Here is a 24,700-nt window from a genome sequence, read left to right as displayed (position 1 = left end):
GTATTAAAGATTAAGCTCAATTTTCTTGGAATAAAGTATTATAAGTTTCCTTACTGCTATATATATATATATCATACAAAGTGACCAATTTTACATACTTATGGGGGTTCAAACTCGTAAAACTTTGTAAAATTTAGTCTCAATTCTTGCTAGATTAAGGAATAGAAAAATAGTATTTTTTGTCCCGGATCATAAACTGTCTCATTAATTACGGAATTCTAGTTTCATGAATTATAAAAAATTTTCTTTTGTTTTTTCATTAGATTTTAATAGTATCTTAATAAAAACAAAACACGTAGAGAAATAATTAAATTTCATAATCAATAGGACAAAAAGTGTACTAATCGTTTAATACATGATAAATCACGTCACTTTTCCTCTAATAATATTATAAGTGGACCACCACAGACTCATAATACACCCACCTAAAATGATAAGTTATAGAGCTAGTTAGAATTCCAAAATTCAACGAAACATTAATGATTTAACCGGTTCAGCAATTTCAATTCAATTCCTGACGTGAAACTATTTTGATTTTCAAGTATTTTCGTGTTTCTTAATGAAACTTCTTCCCCAACATTTTTGCTATATATACAGCACCCCACCCCCACCATCTTTTCATCGTTTTTTCTATTCTAACTTGTTGTTTTATATTCATTCAGAAATCCACACCAACATATTATATAGCAAGAAAACATAGACAGAAGAATCAATCATGGACTTATATTCATACACTACTACTAATGTTTCAGCTTCTTCTTCTTCATCTCCTTCTTTTTCCAATTTATCTAACTCTTCAGCTCACCAGCACCAAGAAAAGACTGGCAAACCGCCGCCGCCTTACCGTTCCGCGCTCCATTCCGTTCGCAAATTGCCGTTCAAGAACGTGATTCTGAAGAAACCAATCGCACCTATGCCGCCAACCCCGCCAAAGATCTACAAGGTGGATCCCGCCGATTTCAGAGATGTTGTCCAGAAACTTACGGGTGCGCCTGAGTTCCACCCGACGCGGCTGCAGGAGGTGACCCCGCCGCCGAATCGGACGCCACTCGTTCATCCTACCATCAAGATGCCATTAACCAGCAGCCCTGGTTTTGCGGCGGAAGCACCAGAAGAAAAGCACTGGAAATCATTCGATGGTAGTTTGGGGACAGCTAGTCCACTTGGATTCAGCTTGTCTCCTTCATCTCTTGCATGGTTTTCATCTGTTCTTTTAAGTCCATGATTTTTCGTTTTCCCGGTTATATGTCTGGTTTCAAATTCTCTGCTGAAGAATAATTGTGAAATTGAAGATACGGAGTTTTAACGTATAATATTTTGGATGTAATACGTAGTTTTTCATATATTTAATTTCAGCTGTCTTAATTTGTTTCAATCAATGTCCATTCCTTGGAATCATCATTAACTGCAATGTGTATATACATGTGTAGACGGATTTTTCCTCCACTTGAATAATTAGATTCGGTGCATAATTATCCAGTTATAGATAGAAATTGAATACGATAATTGTAATATATTTATCGTATAATTAATTTATAATTTAAGAAAAATGATTAATTATATAATAAGTATTTTATATTTATTTATAACTAATTTAATTCAATCAAATTTAATTTAAATAATATTTTTTTTCTTTTATAATGCGTTGGTATTTTAAAAATTCCTATTTAGAATCCAATCGAATGTATGAGCGAGATTGCATTGAAGAATTATAAAGTTTGAAATGTTTATAAATTGATTGGAAAATTATAATTTACATTCCATAACTTATCTCAATTGTGATTTTGGTCTTATTATTTTACAACTCACCATTTTTAGTACCATAAGTAGTCTCATTACCCATTTCTATTAAATTATTATCGGAAAGAGCATGTGCAACTCACGTGTATTGCTCCTTCCGTTAACAATTTAACAAAAATGGGTAATGGAACGTAAATTTTAACTTATCTCAAAATTGAAAAGTTTACGGAGGTCAAATTCCAATAGAAAGTGTCTAAAAATGCTTAAATAAGTAAAAAAAGCAACAGGTATCAAGAGTTGTATTTAAAATATGAAAAACTAACAAATATTTACAGTTTTCTAGTTATACAATTTTATGTCAACTACAAATTCAAAAATAATTCAGTGGCCATTATGAAAATCATAGACGACCCTGTGAACAAGCCCGGTATAATAATATTAACCTCACTTTATATATATATGTATATATATATATATATTATATTTACCCTTTTATAAGTATAAAAATATATTGAAAATTGTTAAATGAAGGGCATTAATTGAAAGTTTATGTAACTTTTTTTATTAACGTTAGTACTTCTCGTCCAAATCATACGTGTATGTACGTATGTAATTTGATAAATAATTTATTGATACAACTTTAATGTGAAACATTTTTATTTGATGGGAAGAAAGTGTAATTTAATATTTGTAATTTTTAAAAAATAAGGAGCATTTATAATTATGTCAAATCTTAATAAAAATAATTGTAATTTACCCCTGGAGATGTATTGCAATCAGACCAACCAAATCCTGATTTAATCAGCTTTACACCAGATAAGATAACCTATGCAACGTGGGTAAGTTATGAAGCCAATCAGGACAAATTGGGCAATGAGTTGAAATTGATGTCCAAATATTTGCTCCACTAACGACAAACAAACCCCCCATCTTTATTGCAAGTCTTGTCAAAATCATACAAAGTCAAGGGAAATTGGCTCTTCTTCTTGCCTCCACTCCCTATCTTCCTCATCGTCTTCTACTGAAGCTGGTTGCCCGTTGAGATCAACATTGACCCCGTCTACCTTCCTTACAAACTCGTCTTGTCGAAACATCTTTCCTTCCGCTTCTGCATGACGAGGTGCAGCCATTTGGCCGGGTTGTGGGCATGTACCAATTAAAGGAGTAATAAGGATAAGATGTCATTGTGAAGGGCTCTGTGGAATATGATTGTACAGCAGAAATAACATGGTTCAACATTCTCGGAATATTCTTTTCATACATAAACACGTAATTTGCGTGCTAACTTGATTCATTAAAAAACAAGTTAGATTATTTGCAATGAATCGGACATTTAAGATTTATAGTTGTTTTCTCTTATCCTAATACTGCAATCAAATGAATTGTAAATGGACTACAAACAATTCATTTTTAATTCAATTCGACATTTAATCTCGCTATCCTGTGCTGAGGATAATGGGGCAACTCACTGTACAGAAAAGAGTGGAGGTTTGACAACATGTCAGTGCAAGCAAGAAAATTACTCATTAATTGACATTGACTTTGTTGGTTGTAATTAAGTAGCAGATGCACGAGGGTAGCTGCATTTCTATTAATGGAGGTGTAGGGCAGGGGACATACATAGTCTTCTTGATTAACTACTCAATTATTTCATATTTTTTACATATTATTACATTTGACTTTTTCATTAATATTGATTTATTTAAGCAGCCTATGGGCTCATTGTGTTCCCTTCCTAGTCTTGAGGAAATTTTTGTCAGGCATTTAATTTAATCTGTGTAGAGAGTAGCAGGCCGATTAACTCTATTATTTCACTATTCATCTGTCATATCACAATCAGCAAGTGCATGTTTCATAATGAAATCTTTAGTGTGAGAATGGACCTATTTTTTGCAGTAATTTTTGTGTTGATTTTCTTTACATGTACTTTTAACTAAAATTATTGATTAATATACAATCAATTTTTTGAAGAAAGTTTCCTTTACATGTATTGTACAAGTTTGATAAGAAAAATTTATTTGATCAGCAATAAATCAATAATAAATCAATCCACAGTAAATATGAATTTTTATTTATTTCTTTTTTAATATTGGCAAATTCAACAAATTTGTGGAAAATTTTATTTATTGAACAAAAACAAATATCAAGGCCATTAAATATAATCTTCAAATCACATAAAATCAAGTGTAATTATACAAATCTTAAAGAAAGACACTGTGATTATCCTTTTCATTTTGTGCGGGTGTTCATCTTCCATAATCAATTTTATCCCCTAGTAAGTAGCAAAGATTTGATGGTTCATCCCTCCATCATGATGTTGATTAATTTCTTTCATAGACTGATCTTCTATATTGAGGAGACGAGATATTTGGTTGTGATTTTGAAACGTATAAATAGGTCACTTCTTTTTGTATTGGAGTACATGAAATAAGATAAAATCTTGAACCTCAATCTTAAAATGAAGGGAAGATCTGATAGGCTCAACCCGAAAAAGCCACCCCTGGGAGCCGCTTGGAGTTGGCGTCCCTTTAATAATAATAATATTCTTTCTATCATATCATGATTTTTTTCCACCTATCATATCATGATAGAAAAATGCAAGAGAGAAAAGGAAAAAGAGCAAATGTAGATGAAGATAAACAAAGAAAAAATTTCGATGACAGGGACTTAAGAATTACAGAAAGGCAGCTTAAAACCCGAATCATCACTTCCATCTGAAAGATATCCAGTTTTGCGAAGAGAGCTTCAGTGCTCCACCGGGCATTTTAATAAAATCTTTCACATTAAAATCAGCATCCAAGGTTTATTTATGGGTGCATTATGTACACAAGCATTATCATTTATAAAACCTTAATGAAATACAAGACATTAAAATGAATCTATTCACAGCGCAATCATAAACAAGACACATTACCTGACAAATCAAGCCACGACAATGTCATCAACATCTAGCCAGTCATTTGATCCCTCAGTCTCGTTGTCATTTGCATTTTCCTTGTCAGAGTGCTTCACATCGATATTCTTGGAATTGTCTGATGGGCTTTTTCCCAATTGAACCCAATCTCGGGAGTCTTTATCAGAACTGTAATTCGATTTTCTAAAACTCGTGGGAATGTCTCCATCATCCTCTTCAAGATCACTAAATGACACATCATCCTCGTTTTCAACGGGAATGATATTTCCAACAGCACCCCCGATCTCAGAAGTTTCTTCCTTTAACCAATCATCTGCATCATCTTCATCTTTCTTTTCATAAACATTTGAGGGACCAGATATTGAGTGTGGATCTTTAACTTGACCAGCATCATTCTCTTCAATGACAGGCTTGTCAACAATTTGGACTTCATTTCTCTCGACTGAGTGCTTCACTACTTCAGGAGTAGATATTGCTGCTGAAGTGCTTATATTAACGTCAGATGCTTTGTCATGCTCGCTTTTAGGAATGACAGGTGATGGCACTGAAAGGTGCTCTTCCGGACGAGAAATAGCATTTTCCTCTGGGTCCAAAGATCTCTTTTCAGACAAATCTTCTGGTCTAGCTGTATTTTGGTTCTTCAATTCATGTGCCAGCAAGGCCCGGGCTTCCACTATCTGTGCAGGGGCAGTTATGGAGATTAATAACCTTGGAACTTAAAGGAAAAGTAAGATAGTATGCATGATTTTCGTTATTTGTTAACAGTGAACCCCCCCCCCCCAAAAGTAAAAAAATAGAAACAGAGAGGTGAACAATGTGGCTTCTATTCTTTCCAAGATGCGGACACACAGTTGAATCCACATAATCACACACATCGAGGTGAACGTGCATATGGATGTCCAGAGAAGTGCTAAACCTGTGGACTAAACAAGGAACAAAATAAAAAAGTCGAGCTCAAGTTCAACATAGAAACTTTAGTAGTAAAGGTGTCACAACTCGCTACAATTCTACAGCTAGCCCACAAAGATGACAACAGATAAGAAAGTCATAGCTCCAAAGGTTTCAAGATCAAGACCAATGTTTAACAGTAAATGACTTCCTGCTGTTGCAAGAAATATGGTTCTACAGGAACAAACCAATACTATATTATAAGAAAAGTTAAAATCATGGGAGGAAAAAATTGGAGAAAGTAGACATGCTATGGTCATTGGTAGTGGTGTTGAAAGAAAATTGGTAATACAGTAAAACAAGAAGGTGCATCGCATTGAAGCTGCATGTAAAGCCACTAGTCACTATCAAATGTTTGATTTGAACTAGGAGGCACTGAAACAAGTTCCTGGCAACAAATACTTTGATCACACAGTTTTAGTCAAATGGCAGCGAAACATAGTGAGAACTTAGACAATTGGCTAATTCCTGCCTTTCTTTTTTATGTTTTACGCTGATCCCAAACCAATGTTGGTGTTATTTTTAAAGTGCATCTGAATGGAAGATCTCTAACATCAATCATGCACACAATTGCAGTGCAGTGCTGATAAAACTCAACATTTTATCATTGATCGTTAGGAGATGGTATACAAGCTTCAACTGTTCCTAACCTGTTCCCTCTCCAAAGATATACATGCAAACTAAAGTACTTAACTAGATATCAAAGGAAAACCAAGGTGAAAAGGTTGCAGAAAATGAAGTTTCACGAAAAGACAGAGGTGACTTTCTGAAACAAAATACTCAACAAGTCAATTACACAGCTAAAGAATCATCCTTCATTAGACACACCAGAACCAAGCTAGATAGATGTACCTATTACTAGGTAAAAAAAAGGGTCGAATGAACATGCACAGCGTAGAAGGATGTAAGGCTATTACTTTAGAAGTAGAACACTGACTACCTATGTGCAAACAAGCTTTGTTGAACTAGTAGTGTTTCTCCCCTTACAAGAGGACACCGCCAACTGGGGATTCGAGAACAATTAAAAATTTGCTCCAGTGCCAAAGATAACAAAAAATATCGATTACTCAATCAATTAAATTGCAGCCATAACCAGATTATGTTCTCTCAAACTTTAATCATGTTAAAGGAAGAGTAATAATTAGAAGAATGAGAGACAAGTATGATGGTACGATGAAGAAGAAGAACCTGTGGTGTTGACAGAAGTTCAGCATCCTCTTCAACTAGTCTAGGGTGAACGAGTACAAAATAAATCTTCCAGAAGCAGCTTTCGCTCATGTATTCAGGGCAAAGCTCAATCCTTAGTGCAGCCAATCTCGGGGCGAACCGTTCAACTGCTAATGCATGCTCTTGTTGGGCATCGGACATATCAAAATCTATTGTTTACAAAGAATAACCAGTCAAATCTCTGTCACATGCAAAATTCTTTACCCAAACATTATAATTTGCCACCATATCACAAAATAAGAAGAGATTAAATTGATGAAGTGACAGAAGTGTTATGCACCTAAATATGCCAAGAGCAGACCTCATTACAGAAGATCCATAATGTACACAAGGAGTTCAATTTAATCAATGAAAAAGGTTATGGACATATCAAGAACACAGCTCCCTATGGTTTGCTGTTTCATGGAGAATTCACCAAAAGACTTGAATACTTAACAATGTGCCTATTGACAATCACAGAGACACTTTGAACACAAATTTAATAGTATCATATGAACAGTTGTGTAATCTACTCAGTGGAAATGTAAATCATCACGCATTAAAAGACCAACAAATAACAATCAGCGCATGACTTAAAGAATCTAATTAGTATGAAACCCCACTCTTAATCACAGCAACCATTAATTGCTTAACAGTAGCCGAGAATCTATTCATAAATCAATGGATAAATAACGAACAGCTGAAAGTAATAAATTTCAACATACCAACATCATCTCCAGCATTTTGAGGTAATGGAAAATCCAACCAGGTCTCGGGATGCATCGCAATGTCACGTGCGAAAGCCACCACTTCCTCAGTTACGCCAACTGCTCCTTTCCCCAAGGAAGTGAAATCTACCTTCCTCCCTGTCTCTTCATTCTCCTCATCCGATTCCAATTGCAGGAAATTCGAGGCAATTTTAGTAATTTCAGAAACGTTGATGTTATTCGACAGCCGAGAAATTCCACTCCTGAACTTGCCCCCAATCTCAGCAAAGTCACTTCGGATTCCCAAAATGGAACCCTGATCGGGTTCCGATACATCCGGGTCGGATTTCTGTTCGGGCTGCGGCGGAGGTGCTAAGAATGAAGCGACGCCCCAAAATTGTCGGGTTAGGGTTCTGCTGAGCTCCGAGAGGTCTTCTTTGACGCCGCGCGACGGAGACGTCGGAGATAAACTACCGTCGTCGCTTTGGGATTCAGGGTTTTCGGACTCTTTAGGGTCGGGTTTTTGACCGGGGTTGAGGTCATTGTCGTCGTCGTCATCGAACTTGAGAGAGTTAGCGATGGATCGGGCCAACCATGACATTTTGATTTGTGAACAGTAGACAGTGGTATTGGGTTGGAATTTGGGTCGGGTGGCCGGCGATCTGCTTTTCGTGGGAATTGGGAGAAAACACACTCTACTCTGCTTAGAGGCTTCTCTTATTTATTTCGCACCCTCAAAACCATTATTGATATTCACAAAATAAATAATAAATAAATAAACAATAGTCGGTAATTTACATTGAACCCCTCATCTTTCTACTTTTCACATTCAACCCCAAACATATAACTTTATGAAAAAGTCATGGGTTCGAATCGTGTGAATATTATTTATTTTAATAGTAATTATCACCTCATTGGTTCAATGTATATTAATTATTAAAAATTAAAATTTATGATGTAATTGTAATTCATTCATTTAAAAAAAATAAAATAAATATAATGATACATGATTTAAATATCAAATAACTTTTTAGATGTATGTAAGGGAGTTTGTTGGCAATATTTGGGGATTTTTAATGATTATATCCTAATTAAAATTTATTAGGTATAAATTGTTACCTTTCCTAATATTTTATATGGAATGATCATTCATCAAATTAATACATATCCACAGGTGAATAAATACCTATTTGAGTGAAACTTGAAGTCAATCACTTTTAGTTATAATAATCCAACCTAATCACTTCAAAACATATTTTTAAGCCCCACATAAAAGAATTTTGACATTTACTTTTTAAGTTTGAAAAGTCCATTTTACCCTTACAAAAATTACTTTGTAAAAAATATAAAGAGAATTTTAAAATGCCAAAATCGCTATTTGTCTAATTTTAGTTTCACTTAGTTATCAAGCTATTTTTATTTTATAATCTTAAAGTACTTGGTAACTCATTTTATTTTAATTTTACTTGTTTGTCAAACCAAGTTAAAAATAAATTTAGACATGCATAAAATTACGATATAAAGGTCGGGGGATTTTTAACGTTTTAATACTTTAGGGAGATAATTGATGTGGGGTGGATACTTCAAGGGTGTGTGACTGTATTTAACCCTATTTTTAATGAGAAATATAATTCTACTAGTTTCCAAAGTTTGGGGTGGTAGACGTAATTGTCCGAATTAATTAATTAGGGTTTATGTATCTGTTTATGGAGGAAAATTATTTTATTTTTTAAAAAATATAGGAAGGTAGATTGTTGTATTTTAGAAAATACATAGACGTAACTTGCTATATTTTTCGTAGGAAGATAATTTGCTCATTTGAATATCGAAGTGATGTTGCTCGCATTTTTTTTTCATAAATAATTATAAGATAATAAGTTTCAAAACATTTGATCTTTGGCGTTCAAAATTTTATGAATTGGTTATATAAATATATGTTGTATCCCAAAAATACTCAAGGTATTTGCTGCTGAGCAGAAGGGCTTTGAAGGTTTCAAAAACAAGTGTCCACTAGCTGTTGTACAATCAAGGTGGATCTACAAGACAGAAACATGTTAGAGCTAAGCCGGAAGGGATTCCAACAATGGCTCTTCGACGATCAAGTCAGTAGGAATCCCACAATTATTTAGTAATTATGTGTATGAGATAGAGTGTCCTAACCTAATTTTGGGGGTGGAGAGTTATCTATATGTTCTATGATCCTTGGGATCATATTTTGGTCCGACAGAGGGTAATGGTCCGTACAGGCCCAGCTGATAAAGACAAAAAGTGGTGCAAGGGACCAACACTGTGCAACAGAGTAGTGCGGGTGGCACTGACGGTGCTTTTCTGACATTCTGTCTTTTGTATCCAAAAGTTTCTGATGATCTTCAGATATTTTTATATAGTAGGTCCTCCAAGGTCCTTCTTTCCAGTGTGCACATACCTTGTCCTGATCTTTGTAGGTTTCATTCCTAATGATGAAGTTCTCCCAGAAGATGTTGGAAATATCCCCACATAAATATATATATATATATCGTAGTTAAATTTCAATATAGGCTCAATGGCAGGGCCAAACGAGAGTCAAGTCTCTCAATGTCAAATTTGTTGTCAAAGTTTTTCTTTTTTTTTTTTAATTTACACCTGTTAATTGCATCTTTTAGTTTATATAATATATGTGCATCACTTTTATAAAATCTTCCTCCGAATGAAAAATGACATAATATGCAACTGTGATTCTGTTCCTAATTGGTTACATAGTGACTCCACTTCTTTGTAAAAACTATCCATCCGAGGATCAGACATGGACTATAACCAACACTAATGATATTTGCACACGCTCTGTTCTCTGTTAATTGATCTCCTCTAGTTAGTGAAATTCACATATTTGAAGAATCCCTTACGGATGCACCATTTCCATTTCACTTAACATATCTACGTACCTCCAAGTGAAATCAAGAGCAAAGAAGCCTATTTACACATATATATATATATGGTTTTGTCACTCTAATCCTCCCCCGGTAATTGGTGGAGTTGATATATATATGTACTTTATTTACAGTGAGCAACTAATGATATTACACTGCAAGAAGATCATCATCCTGATTTTATGGGCCTGAAATTGCTGGAAAGCCTCTCCAGCTGCGCCCACAACAAGTTTCCCAGTGAAAAGCTCGACCGTGCTTCTACCGTGCTGCTACTGCTTGTACTTGTTCTTGAAGGGCTGCCTTCTGGTGATGTCCCTGATGATTTGTTCTCCACCACTGTAATGCTGCCTCCGATTTCTCGTCTGATTATTTCCACTGTTTGTGGAGTCACATTTTGCCCTGATGTGTCTTTCACGTAGAACGTTCCGATTGCTTTCTTGCCACGAGTGCCTATCTCTGCCCTCGTTATGGACAAGCTGCTCTCTCGGAAGACTCTTGTGACATCGGATAACAGCCCTGTTCGATCTCTTGTGCAGATGTCCAGTCTCAATCCCTGCAAATGTTAACGTGTCAAATTAAGCAAAGATTACAAGCTGATTGTTTCTGTTGAAGGAGATGGAATGAAGTATTGTGTGACATACATGAGAGACTCTCCTTTCTGTGGCAGCAATCAAACACTGAGTGACCCTGTGCTTCTCACCTTCAGAACTCAAAATGCCTCCTTCCTTATGCCTTACGTAGTACTCCTGATGAAAGAACTGTAGACAATTAGAATCAGACAACTCAGATTTGAAGCTTTGGGATTGAACATGGTTTTGTTCGAAACTAGGTTTGGTTAAATCCAATCAATCACCTGGTAAATGCAAAGATACCAGTTAAATGGCAATTTTGATTCCCTGATCATGTGATTGGTGTGGATTGAGCCAAACCTAGTTCCGGCTTGAATTTCCCTTGTAAGCTTACCTGGAATGCTGTTGATCCCCGAGAGCTAATAGCTGCATGGTAAACTACATACTGCAGGTCCGTCAAAGTACACACCGTGTCGAATAACAACTTGGGCCTATCTCTACTTCTTATAGTAACAATCGAATAACCAGTTTCTTTACAGTTCTCTATCTTTACATGTGTACCATCACATCCCTTCTTCCGCCCTTTATGACACCTTCCCAAAACATTAAAATCATCCCATTCACCGATACCACCACAACAAGAACAGCATAGTTCGTAGTCTCCATCGGCAGCCAGAAGCTGGTGGAGCCGCCTCTCCGTGTGGGTTTGGCCTGGGACTGGGGCAGCTAACCTCACACTTCGTCGCTCATCCTTGTAGTGATGGGCTTCCACCACATTTTCAAGCTGAGCTTGCACTTGGGCTACCCGACAAGGATCGATCAACCCGCCTTTTGCACTATCTTCCACGTAGAGTATGCATGCTGCTCGGCTACTGTGAGTCCATGCCACAGCGGCAGTGACATGGCATCCCAGCTCAGCCAGGACAGCTGACATTTCTGACAATAGACCTGGCCTATCGACCCCCGTCATCTCAAGTGCCATGTGTTCTGTCGAGACGTGCCGGGGCCTGACTTCTCGACCAATGATCGGTTTAAACTCCCTGGAGGCCTGCCTATTTGCGCAAATGCCCTATAACAAAATTATCATTCTTGTTATCGAATATTGAATTGAAGAAATAGGCAAAGAGAACATCGGATTTGACAGATAAAACCAACCTCTTGGATATAATGTATAAGGCTTTCGTCAGTTAGTTTGTTCCCTTGCTGATCAGTCACGTGGAATACTGTAAACCATGCAATCAAAACAACCCCACATGAATACAAACACAAAAAGAAATGGTGGGATGACTTGGATGCGAGTCAGAGAGTTCATTTTCTTATTTGCAAACTAAATTGAGATATTGTAAACTATTGCACTGTTCCAATTCTGATCTTTCAAATAAACTTAAAATTAATATATTTATAAACTTACCATCCATCAACCAACCACCGTCAGAGGAGATGTAAGATTTGGAAATCACGAGGTCAAGATCAGTAAGAACTTGGACCATTTCCAGCAGCATCCCGTGCTTATTAGCACTGTCAACCTGTGAGCGAAAAAGGCTGTGGGTTTGATGAAAAAAGAAAAGAAAAATGACAGTAAATGAGTAGATACAAATGTAAAAGCTTTCTTTCACAGTCAGAGGTCATTTTCTTGATTAAAGCCACCATCTTGACCACAGTATTAAAACTAACATCAGAGCGCAGACTGGACATTGGAACTATAAATTTTGTTCCTAGTTGTACAGGACATGGATTCATTGAAGTTGGTCCCAGAACAGGCAAGAAAAAGGTAGCTCCGGGTAAGAAATAGTTAAATATTCCTAGTTGATAAGAGCTTGAGATATCTGAGCTGTTGGCTACATTCTGGGGGCCAGAATTATTACAACCATAATCTAACAACTGATGAGGATGCAACCAATGATTAGAGTTGATTTGCTTAAGAACGTAAAGGTTCCACGAATCATTAGACAAGTTCTTAAGAACTTCAAGGAGTTAATTCTTTCTACAGGAATCTATACGAACAATCAAGAAAGTAATCCTCATAGTTCTGCAATGAAAACAACTGCATATATACTAACCTTGACAAGAGTACAATCAGGATAAGTATCATTGTCAACACAAACCCTGAAAACCCCAAAAAGGGAGATGTAAGCAAACAAATGCTGAGCATTTAAAGTCTAGTGCAAACACAAAGAATTTAATGAGAAGTACAAACCTCGGTGGATGGATTCTTTCGATAAGTACTTCGAATTCTGGATCAATGTATGGCCTGTAAGTAATATCCATGAGCTCCCGAAGCACTTTTCGAGGATGAGACTGCAGAAACTGATTTGCAGAAGAAATTAAGAATTCAAGCACATGAGAGGAAAGAAACAAGACGACAAATTACAAAACGTGTGGAGAAATTGATAAACGCAATGCAATCTATATATAGGAAGAATAAGCGAAACGACGTATTCTTGTTTTTCACGTCTACTAATCAAGAAATTGGAATGAGATAACCCTTCTTGAAGGTGAAGCAAGAAAAATGAAATTAACCCACGTGAATTTTCCAATAGTCGTCTTGGATTTGAAAAGTCCGAATAAGCAAAAATGGGATTAGACGGAGAGAAGATGGATCAATTCCAGATATGCACTGATCAAACTGCAGAAACAATTCGACAAACACAAGAAACTCCTTCCTGACGACGTTGAAAAGAAGCCAAATTTCTGGGAGAAAGAGTAAAAACCAAAAACTCATTGGAAGAAAAACGGTATATGCATCAAAATGTACGTAGTTAAATTGGAAAAGAAAGAACTTCTTCTCCAAGAAGGAAAAATATGTATAAACATTGACCCAGAATTCCTAGCTAGATAAGAATAGAAAATTATTCAGCCACGAAAACAATGAAGTAGTTACCTACGAAGAAAACTAAGCTGCTCTGAAGGGGGAAATCTGGAACCCGGAGAATTTCTGGTCTTTTAGTGAGAGAGAAGAGAGAGAGAGAGATAAACCCGGGAAATATAGAGCGGTGCAAATTGGAAGCATTAGTGTATGTAATTTTCTTGAGTATACGTATATGTGTTTTAAATAGGAGAAGAGGAGAGGGTGGAGGGTGGAGGAGGTGTTTAGTCAACGGCGGAGGTGGTGGTGGCAGAGAGGATCCAGAGCTGGAACACGCCACGTAGAAATCGGGGGATGACGTGGCCCGCTCAGCTTCTAATCCCTAGCGCGGCGGCTCGGACTCGCAGGAGCTGACACGTCCGTGTTTTATGTTAATTTTAATGGACCGGAATCATTTTCGGGATGCTCGTTCTACGGGCTAAAATCGTCAAACGCCCCCCGACTCAAACATTCTACCAGCCCTAGTGCTGGTTTTTACATCAACTTCTTACAATAAAATCTCCACGTTTTCCTTTTACTGTTATTTCAATTTTTTCTTAATTTTATATAAAAATAAAAATTTGTATGGGTTAGTCCATAAAACTTGTATTTTATGTATTTAATTGCAAGAGGTGTCACATCAAATATATTTTTATTTAAAAAAAATTGATAGTATACCTTTTTTATTTAAATTTTTTAATAATGTCATGTCAAAGCATTATTTAAATATTATATTATTATTTTATAAATTTAATGATTAAATTTTTTTATATGTATTTATATATAAAAAGTAATAATTTAGATAAAAATAAATATGTTCAATGAGAATATACGTAAATAACTATATTTTTACTTTCACTAGTACTGTTTCAATAATTAAAAGTAAAATAAAACAAGGCAAGGGAAGATATTTAATTTGTGTTATACGAAAATGAAACCAAATAATTTTAAATTTTAGAATTGGTATAAAATATCTTATAATATATTTATAAAATTATAAAAAGTCTGGTAAGATATTTGAAAATTTTACATAAAACTAACGTGAATGGACAAATGAAAGCATAAATTTTATAAGCTAGAAAAATGGAATAGAGCACTTTTTAATCTCTTTTAGAAAATCAAAACAATGAATTATTTTCTTGAAGGATTTTCAAAAACTTTTGAAATTTTTAGATAACTTCCCTCAATTCAAATCTTTGGTTGCGAATTCGTGTTATACTTAAAAGAATCCATGTTATCTATATATATGTATTACATATAGAATAAATTCTTCTTAATTTTAGTATAATTATAAATTTAGTATTTGCGTGTTCTTTTTCCTATCTTTGCTTGGGCAATGTCTTTGGAGAAAGCCCGGCGGTGCGGTTCTTGACGACCGTGTTATCATAATTGATCAGGAAGTAGCAAGGGGTATGAACAACCCTTGGCCAGGAACAATGCTGGCTCCCAATATTCTCTTAAAAAAATATTAATTATTTATAGTTTTTAAATGTTTTTACACACATCAAAGTGTATCCTGTACTGCGGGCAATTTCTGTATGATTGCCTCATATATGAAGGTAAATGTTTATGTAATTCAAATATGAGCAAGTTTGACCAGCAAAGTTTAATCCCCACTCATTGATCTGTCAATTCAAGAAGTTTGGAACACTGAGCATGGGCCAGCCGCCCTGACTGTTCCATTATTTCTTCATCCCTATCCTCCCATCGCAATTCACACACAACTACCAGATAACTGTATGTATTGAGTTCCAATCATCCATATCCATCTTAGCTGCTGCCTGCAAACGCTTGTACATACTGCAACCTCAGCGTCTGATTTTTCACCCTTCTTATCAGCATAGTTAAAGACTCTTCAAGATTTCTAGTAGATTACCTTCACCTGCAATCTTCTTTCCCGGTTTCTTGCATATTGTGTTGTACGTGCACTCAACCCCTTTAGAAACTGCTTCCTCGTCATCACTTTCCTTTTTCTCTGCCCCCAAGGTTGCGCATACATCATTTCTGCTGTTCTTTTCTGTGTGTGTACATATTTTTCTGTTGGATATAAGCTTTTGTTCGTTGTTGTGCTGTTTTATCTGTACAGGTTTTGTGAATCTGTTACTTTTAAACTTACAGCGGGTTGTTGTAAATAGCTATTTTAGTGAGAGAACTCACTCTGTAAAAAATTTGTATGTTTATGGAACTGTTGAACAAAAGTGTAGACTTTGCAAAGACGAAGAAAAAATGGGTTCTTGTTTTGGGGGCGCTGGGGTTCACTGGTTATGGTGCGTACAGGGTTTACAACTTGCCTTCTGTTGTTAAGAAGAGGCAAAGATTGTTGAAACTGTTGGGTGCATTCATTTCTGTAGCTGAAATGGTGTCCGATTCAGCTGAGGGAATTGGGATTGTTTCAAAAGATTTGAAAGAGTTTCTGGGGTCGGATTCTGATCAAATTCCTCAGAGTTTGAGGCAAATTTCTAAAATTGCTAGGTCCGATGAATTTTCCGAGTCGGTAACTAAGATCACAAGAGCTTTGACAGTGGGAATTCTGCGAGGATATCAACATGAGATGATGAAAAATTGTACATCTTTGAATGGTGATCCGGGTTTCTCCGACAGGGTTATGGATAAGTTGTTTTCGGATTCAGGCTCTGGTTTTGCTTCTGTAGTTGTTGGGAGTTTTGCTAGAAATCTGGTAATGGCCTTATACTCAGAATGGCAACAGGATCGAGGTTCTGGGTTGAATGATCTTCCAAATGCAGATCAGTTTGTTTCCAGATTGGTTGAGGTTGCCTGTGAGGCTAAGTGTAGAGAGCTGATCGGGGATTGTATTCGACTATTTGTGAGCACAGCTGTGGCTGTTTATCTTGATAAAACGATGAATATCAACACCTATGATGAAATCTTCTCTGGTTTGACTAATCCTAAGCATGAAGCTAAAGTACGAGATATGTTGGTTTCTGTCTGCAGTGGTGCAATAGAAACGTTAATCCGAACATCTCATCATGTCTGGACTACAGAATCAGCTGCTGCTTCGAAGTTGAAATCTACTTATTCCAAGATTGATGATGAAGATGTTTTTGGTGTAGTTCCAACCACGTTTCGAGCAAAGAAATTGATCGATGAAAATCAAGAGAGTGGATGGGTGAGGAAGATGTCCTCGACATTGACTGTGCCAAGTAATAGGAAGTTTGTTCTTGATATGACTGGGACAGTAACCTTCGAAACAGTCAGATGTTTTCTGGAGTTTCTGCTTCAGAAGCTTTCAGAGTGCATGAAGAGAAGTGTTGATGTTGTCCATGAGGAAGTGGTCGATAGGGGAGTTGAAGCAATGAGATATGTGAGTGGCAGATCGTCTGCAGTCACTTCTTTGTGTCTTACTTTATGTTTGAACATATTGAACAGCCCTTGGGTTCTTGTTCCCAACTAGCTTTCCAGATATTCTTTCTACAAAAGTAATCGTTGTCTCCCTCAAATGATTATCTTCGTGACAGTCCAGATTACCACGTACGACATTGTCATGAACATTGATGGAAATGTGCAATGTTGAGTTGCTTGTTTCGCTGCGTAAAGGTTTATGTTCGTTTAGATCCATGTTTCTGTCATACACTCCTGTTGACTTGTGTGTTCTCAACACAAAGTGCCTTGGATCATTTTAAGCTGCAATTGAAGTGCTGTGCATAAGTAGAAGATGAAGACTTGAGTATCATGCCTCAACCAAGATGTGAAGGAACCAAGAATCATCCCTGTCTAGCAGGAAAAACTGGAAATGGATGATCGACTTATTCTTGGAGACGTTAATTTCACATAAAGTATATAAATACAACTTGAATATCTTGGGGAAGAAACAGTAAATCAAAACCAATTCTAATTTCTCCTAGCTTGTTTTTTTTCTCAACAAGTTCAAAATCATTCAAGCAGAGCCAGCATCATTCTCTTTTGCTGCTGCTTCTTCCTGGAGCTTCTTTTTCCAGTACTCATCAAGAGGGGGCCCAAATATGGCTTTCCCAGATACAACTCCTATGCTGCAGAATGCAGTGAAACAATGAGATCAGATCATCAACGACCTATAAAATTGTAAACTCTACCAGTTAAAGTATATCATATTAACAGCTAAATTATGACTATCCAAATGATGCAATTCACACTTCTCAGTTATGTGCATCTTTAGGCTTCTCATACAACTTTGCAAGAACGATGCCACAAATCATTCATGTTCCTGGCATGATATCAAAATTCTAATTCTCACAAGGGGTGGAGTGTTCTGAGCTTAGCAAAACAATGTGTAGTGTGTACAAGTACAGCTCCAAAAGTAATGGTGACTCCCAAGTAATAATCAGTTAGAATCCTATGACCCCAGAATCCTAAACTTTTACTAGAATACAAGAATAGAGAAGAGGACAATGGGTAAAACAGCTTCAAACATATAGTCCAGAAGAAATAGATCATTTGTAGAGAGTACATGCATCAACATCATCAGTCGACACTCGATGTTTTTATATTTACAGAGGTAATGATGTCTAATAGGTAGATCAAACCATCTTAACTCCTGTAGCAGAAAGTTTATGCAAACAAACTTGATGACCTCTTACAAAGTTGTCCGCTCAACCATATAAGAAACTCAATGTCTAAACACTTTAAACACCCAAAATTTCATTAAATCAAGAAAACAGCTACTCTAACAATTTAAACACCCAAAATTTCATTTAAAGCATGATTCTTTGTCTTCGAGTACCAAATATTACGACCGAAACCCTAGATCACAATTTTCCTTTCCGGGTGTGTACTTGTGCGCTCCATTTTAGTCGCCAGTAAATTTCAAACTGGAACAATACTAATAAGATCATATTCCCTCGGGAAATGTCCCAATATGCGTACAATTAGGGTTTCAGCAAGCAATCCAAAGACCAGAAACTCGTGGAAATTTCACACAGTGCTGAGGGCAAAAGAAGCAAGACATCGTCCACCTCCCTTACAGTATGGAATCAACCAAAAATTCCAATTTCACCAAACCATAAAGGAAAAATTTTAAAAATAAAATTACTTCATTAAACAGATTCAGAGGTGCAAATTTACATTTAGTGACGAAGAATTGTATGCAACAACTTCGAAAAGAAATCAAATAGAAAAGGTGGGAAGAGCTTACACGACAGCTCCAATGACTAGAGGCAGTGAGAGAAACTTTCTTCGACCGAACATCTGTAAGACTTTATCCAATTAGCAAGAAACAGAAACCCCTACCACAATAACTCAAATCAATTTTGATGTTTACACTCTCTTCTTCAGTAGCTTCAATTCTCTCAGCTTTTCAGATTTTCCTTCTCTTCTCTTTCACTGGTGGGCTGATTGATATTCAACGGATTTGGGCCGCATTCCAAACAAAATCTGATTGAAAGGAAACCCTAACAATCAAAATAGTTAAAATTCTATTGGGTCGAAAACACAAATCAAGCCGAATTCAATTTGATTAACGGTGGCCCAATTAACCAAATCCAAAATCCCCGATTTGAGACTTCGTTTAATTTTTATATACAATTAAAAAATGCTTTGTTTTGTTTTCATATGATGATGAATTTTCACTCATAAATTTGACGTATAACTAAAAAAACCAATCATTCTTTCAAGGATAAATTTATAAACTCTAATCAAAATAGACAATATCTTTACAAGACATGGACGTGAATGTGGACGAGGACAACAGACATACATACTACAATAATTTTGAGGAAATATGGATGTAAGAAGCACAAGTGGGAGTAGAAGCCCATATGAACGCGATAAAGCAAAGAAATGATGGTGCAGAAAGTCGTAGCAGATGGGCCATCTGCTGACTGCATACGACGAATACACCAAGACAGAAGAACATTTGGTACGTTTTTTGACCCATTTCAACTCCATTATTATTATCAAAGAAAGCTCAAAGCTGTTTTGATTTTACGGGCTCACCATCCATGTTGGCATGGTTTCTTTACGCAACGTCGATTAAGTACCTAACCATAGTAGAATTTAGAATTAAACAGGAGCTGCAACATTCTTAACTAGTTGACCAGAATCTAGTGGGTGGGTGCCCTTTCACACCGCTGTCTACTCTGCTGTTTGTCTTCCTGGGAATCTCAGAAAGCTGCTCCAACTTTATTTTACTCACATTTCCCAGAGCTTTTATTCTTCGGTTATTTTTACAATGACTTTTGACATTGTCACAAATTCATATTGCTATTTTAATAGCCTGTCCATTGACCGACACTGCGTTGATTACCTTTTATAGGATTTTAAATTTTCAAAAGTACCATTCTCATTTAGATTATCGATTTGGTATCACTAATCTCAACCACTACTTTTTGTGGGTGAAGTGTAAAGTTTCGCAAATTCTTTCCTAAATCAGGACTGGTTAAATCAAACTAGTTGCATAGTAAATATGTCATATTTGTCATGTAATTAAATAAATTTTTTAAATTATACACGAATCACTCAATAAATATATCATACTTGCTATATAATTGACTATAGTACTCCCAAACCCGAATCGAGTTAGGATATTCATGAAGGATTTGTACATAGAAGCTAGCCAACTATTGTTGTGGTCACTCTAAAACCACGAGCGTCCTTGATCTTGATGTGGCCGAAAATGCAGAAACTTAAATGGTCAGGACAACAAGGTCACAGCCGTATCTATACATACATCACAATAAATAATGATAATAACTATAACGCCTCAACTGTCAACTAACCATGATTTACTTTTGTTCTTGTTTTTCAGGCAATTAATTCCTTATATTTTCACATTGTAAAAGTTGATATTTAATCGACCTGGGCCCTTCACCAGTAATGCCTTATTCTTGTTTCATCTCATTTCATTGTATGTTGGTACAATTTAATTACTGTGGTGCAGTGTGTGACTGATACTTCGTTGCGTGGGATATTATTCTTTCCGACTTCATATAAATTCACTACAAGAAAATAGCTTAATAACTATGAAAAAATTTAATACTAAAGTTAGCATCGAGTTAATTAGCAAGTAAAATTTTCGTTGCTAATCTACACTATTTAATATATATTGTAAACAATTCATTGCTAAATTCCGAGCAACTAAACTTTCGTTGCTAAATATTAGCAAGTAAAGTTATTTTATTATAGTATACAGAATGTGTGTTTACATGGTCGTATTGTCAGAATGTGAAGTCAGAATCAAAGCGTGCAGCCAATTTTCTGCATGGAAAAACTTGACCTTGTGCACTAACATGATAAGAACGTAAGGAGCCTGTTGAGTGCATCACAGAATATACATTTGCCACACATTTATATTTATGTCTATATATTCTGATCCGAAACAAACAGGTTCATACTTTGATGCTCTTATGCATTTATGAATATCCTTTGAGTATATAAACATTGGCTGAACTCATATTAATCACCGATGAATGCATGGTTGATGTACGATATGAAAAACAATCAGTTCGTATGATAAGTATAATAAGAGATATTTAACAAGAGATACGGGGCCCAAGAATTGAAGGATGCGTTTGGTAATCCCAAATCGATTTATAACTTATCTTGTGCCAGGGTTCAGGACTCTAGTTAGGTGGGGCACTTCAATTATAATCCTCACAGACATCTGGTATTGATGAACTCTTCAATCTAACTCATCCAATCAATCTCACCAATTCCATCCACACAACCGAATACACTCTCTCAAACCATTTGTCATATAATTGGTTCAAATTTAATACCTCTTACACTATTTGTCATATAATTAATTTAAATTTAATACGATTAATGTACTTGAGTTATTCATGTCTTACCAAATAACTCCACACATTAATGTACTTATTCCGTCTCTGACCACAGTGGAGTACTCGACGACTCCAAGAAAATAAAGGCACTTACACTGCATTCAATTTCTCGGCGCTCATCTGCCGTTCTGGTTTTAGTATTTCAAGGCAAATCTGATGGAGAATGATAACTCAACCAAGACAAACAAAACATGTACAAGGAAACAAGAACCCAAATAAACTATAAAACTTTTTTTACATTCATACCTATGATTTCAAGTAGGAATTTTGATCAATATCAGTAACAGCCCCCTCCCCCCTCCCCCCCCAAAAAAAAAATTAAGACAAGACCAGGTTCTTAGTGCAGCTTCGAAGCATGAAGATGCTAAAATCTTACAGCTCACTACAATATATTAAGAAAAAAAATTATAATTCCTGATATTTTTATGGCTTGTGGTGTTGGGTGTAAATGTAATCAAGGTGAGCAGCGAGGGTTCTTCTCATCAAGCACTCATCTTCACCAATTCCCTGGCAGTTCTCTTCCGCTTGGCCTGCTTCTACCTTAACCTATATATATCAATCCAAACAGGGTCTTCATTAAACTGATGAAACATATAACAAAGTAATATGTAGAGATAATTTTTGAGCATGACAAACCTCATTCTTGGCTTCCACCTTGTCGTGAGCAGTGGGCGTGGGACGAGAGGCTGAGCAGAGAGAGAAGAGGAGGAGGGCTACAATGAAAAGGGTTGTGGCTTTAGACATTTTGTGTAGTGGCGTGTTTGGTGGATTCTTGAGAGTTATAGTTGTTGAGATAGCGAGGAGGTGAGGAAGGGTGTGGGTTTATATAGAGTTGATGATAAGGGAGAGGCAATTGTAAAATGTGCCAAGTGTGAACTCGGAAGAGCGAAAGAACGACTTTAGTTTAATGCGTAAGTAGGGATCGAGCAATTAATGTTGTAAATAAATTTGACGATTTTATGGAAAGAAGACGAAGAAGAAGTTGATGGAGACCACAGGAAGTCGGGCGAAAGTTTCAATACCAGGAACTATACCCTTGGATTGAATTTTATTTTATTACTAGTACATAAACATGTCTTTCTTTATTTATATATTTAACTTTCCCCCTATTCTTTTCCTCATAATTTTCACTATTTTTTTTACAAAAATGAAAAAATCAGAACTCACATCCTATAAATTTCGTTAAGGATGATCATATATATATAAATATAATCACAACAAATATTTAGTCTCTCCAAATTTCGTAAATGGACTGAGTTAATGTGACAACATTCGACTTTTAATCATTAAACTAGAGTACTTGACGATTGTGTGACGACATGCATTAAATTAAAAGGCTTTATGGACCAATTTTTTTGGGCAATGGGAAGGCGAGATGGGGTTGTCTAGAAAAAAATAGCGTTGACAAAATTAAAATAATTTCATTTTCATCTTTAGCAAGTGGCCCCAAAATTAGAAACATTGTTTATCTTTTTCCTAGTCTATTTTAATTCTGTTGGCCTACCACTGGGAAGCCAAAAATTTGGTTTACATTCACTTTGTGTGAATAGTCATGGAGCACTACTCCAATTGATGTTCAAATTTTCCTACTTCTAAGTGGGAGGGGGACCTCCTATGCAATGGGAGTGGGCATTAAAACTTAAAACATCCATATTACCAAACAAAAATATCAACGCGTATTGCACCATATCAATTACTGCTGATTTTCATTACGTAATATTTTTAATATTTGAACGTCGACAATGACAGGCACAATCTAGAAGATCTTGTAAAATAATTATTTATAGAAATTTTGAATTTTGTGTATCGATAATGTAGATGATTGTAATAGAATGTTAACTGTCAGTTTGTGGAATATATGATGTAGTCTTGTAGATGAGCAAGTTGTACAGGTAGCCATTTAATTTGAAGAATTCCTGGGAGCCTGTTGACCATATGTGATTTCATCATTGTAGATAAGGGAATGTTCAATGGTCAAATGTTCATTGTCACACGCTCCTCCTTCCTACTGAAGTAAGTTGTTCATATTTCTCCTCCTTACCTTATATAAGCTTATCAACTTTTACGAAAATTTCCAAAAAATTCAACTTATAATTGTTCGAAACCCATCTAATTACTGAGGCGAAATTATTTAAGAATAAAACAAACATACAAAATTTCTCCTTTTTTTATTTATTTTACATCTAAAATCCAGGGACAAGATTCGGACTGTATGATGATGATAAAATTATTGTTGTTGGGTTGGTGTAATAATTGAGCAAAATTTTGGCATAGTAAAGTTGATGTGGAGTGGTGGAAGGTGTTGTGGATGGGTATAGTAGAATTGAAAATGTGCAGTATTTTTAGCATGTGAGAAAAAAGTGGTTTAATTGACAATTCCGTCGGTACTTTTTTATGTTTGTTCCATTATTTGGTTAGGTGAATAATATTAAAGTGTCCCCTCATGACTACTCTATTTGCACACTCATTCTTTATTTCATGAAATCCGCGTATGCTACCAAGTTGAAAATTCCAATATATTTGTTTACTTATAGGATATTCTAATTATATTTTATTAAATTGGTATCATTGAAAATATATTCCTTCACTTTTAGAAAAAAAAATGACAAAATTATTTTAACTAACCTTATTTTTTGAAATTGTCCTGAAAACCACGAAAATTGTATCGTATAGCGAAAACTCTGCAATAGGAATAACTAATACTATAATTGTTTTAGTATTATCCGATCGTAGTGATTATTATGAACATATGTCGAATATATTTTCAATTCTTGATGTATTGAATTAATCTTTAAATATGACGACGGTATTGAATAATACAACGGATCGTATATTATTAAAAGAAATCGAATATACAAATGTCCGAAAGAAAATATAGAGACAAGGGGCAGCCAAATCATTTTAAAATTGGGAGTTGTAAAGTATGGTGTTGATAATTTAAGGACTAAAGCCGAGGTCACATGTCGAACAATTAGGCTATATATAACTATAGAAACAAACCCGATCATTCCTAAATACAATTAGGTATGTCTAAATTAGTACTCAAAATCAAAGTAGATTCTCTGACTATATGACTGAGTGAGAACCAAACAT

General features: G+C 35.7%; 5 protein-coding genes and 1 long non-coding RNA gene across 10 annotated transcripts; 2 read left to right on the top strand and 4 right to left on the bottom strand.

Annotated features, from left to right (window-relative positions):
* The first annotated feature begins 524 nt into the window (after window positions 1-524).
* Window positions 525-1,375, top strand: LOC105177839 (uncharacterized). The gene has a single exon (XM_011101100.3). The coding sequence runs from the start codon at window positions 716-718 to the stop codon at window positions 1,223-1,225; it is 510 nt and encodes a 169-aa protein (XP_011099402.1). The 5' UTR covers window positions 525-715; the 3' UTR covers window positions 1,226-1,375.
* Window positions 1,376-4,469: 3,094 nt separating this feature from the next.
* Window positions 4,470-8,250, bottom strand: LOC105177840 (uncharacterized). Its single transcript, XM_011101101.3, has 3 exons — window positions 7,534-8,250; window positions 6,791-6,978; window positions 4,470-5,331 (listed from the first exon to the last, which is right to left on the bottom strand). The coding sequence occupies exons 1-3, from the start codon at window positions 8,114-8,116 to the stop codon at window positions 4,663-4,665; spliced, it is 1,440 nt and encodes a 479-aa protein (XP_011099403.1). The 5' UTR covers window positions 8,117-8,250; the 3' UTR covers window positions 4,470-4,662.
* Window positions 8,251-10,380: 2,130 nt separating this feature from the next.
* ACR1 (ACT domain repeat 1) lies at window positions 10,381-14,179 on the bottom strand. 5 transcript variants are annotated; one of them, XM_020699303.2, is made up of 9 exons: window positions 13,872-14,179; window positions 13,515-13,681; window positions 13,188-13,297; window positions 13,051-13,096; window positions 12,402-12,516; window positions 12,146-12,213; window positions 11,385-12,059; window positions 11,063-11,179; window positions 10,381-10,974 (listed from the first exon to the last, which is right to left on the bottom strand). In XM_020699303.2, the coding sequence occupies exons 3-9, from the start codon at window positions 13,256-13,258 to the stop codon at window positions 10,591-10,593; spliced, it is 1,476 nt and encodes a 491-aa protein (XP_020554962.1). In that variant the 5' UTR covers window positions 13,259-13,297; window positions 13,515-13,681; window positions 13,872-14,179; the 3' UTR covers window positions 10,381-10,590. The 5 variants fall into 5 exon arrangements, with proteins under 5 accessions (XP_020554962.1, XP_011099409.1, XP_011099407.1 ...); XM_011101107.3 differs by lacking the exon at window positions 13,515-13,681 and having other exon boundaries at window positions 12,402-12,532; XM_011101105.3 differs by lacking the exon at window positions 13,515-13,681 and having other exon boundaries at window positions 13,876-14,179.
* Window positions 14,180-16,014: 1,835 nt separating this feature from the next.
* On the top strand, window positions 16,015-17,247 carry LOC105177842 (protein PHLOEM PROTEIN 2-LIKE A10). The gene has a single exon (XM_011101108.2). It carries the CDS (start codon window positions 16,015-16,017, stop codon window positions 17,245-17,247), a length of 1,233 nt encoding a protein of 410 aa, XP_011099410.2.
* A 295-nt stretch (window positions 17,248-17,542) lies between these two features.
* LOC148787008 (uncharacterized) lies at window positions 17,543-19,411 on the bottom strand. The gene is made up of 2 exons (XR_016067368.1): window positions 18,964-19,411; window positions 17,543-17,842 (listed from the first exon to the last, which is right to left on the bottom strand). It is a non-coding gene; the product is annotated as an uncharacterized LOC148787008 (long non-coding RNA).
* A 2,390-nt stretch (window positions 19,412-21,801) lies between these two features.
* LOC110013165 (phytosulfokines 3) lies at window positions 21,802-22,412 on the bottom strand. The gene is made up of 2 exons (XM_020699039.2): window positions 22,244-22,412; window positions 21,802-22,153 (listed from the first exon to the last, which is right to left on the bottom strand). Exons 1-2 carry the CDS (start codon window positions 22,349-22,351, stop codon window positions 22,031-22,033), a joined length of 231 nt encoding a protein of 76 aa, XP_020554698.1. The 5' UTR covers window positions 22,352-22,412; the 3' UTR covers window positions 21,802-22,030.
* Window positions 22,413-24,700: the final 2,288 nt, after the last annotated feature.

The sequence above is a fragment of the Sesamum indicum genome, linkage group LG9 (genome assembly GCF_026168435.1).
Source record: "Sesamum indicum cultivar Baizhima isolate 11 linkage group LG9, ASM2616843v1, whole genome shotgun sequence".
NCBI classification, from domain to species: domain Eukaryota; kingdom Viridiplantae; phylum Streptophyta; class Magnoliopsida; order Lamiales; family Pedaliaceae; genus Sesamum; species Sesamum indicum.
The sequence above is the reverse complement of the archived record's forward strand: the minus strand, read 5'-3'. Positions and strand labels throughout refer to the sequence as shown.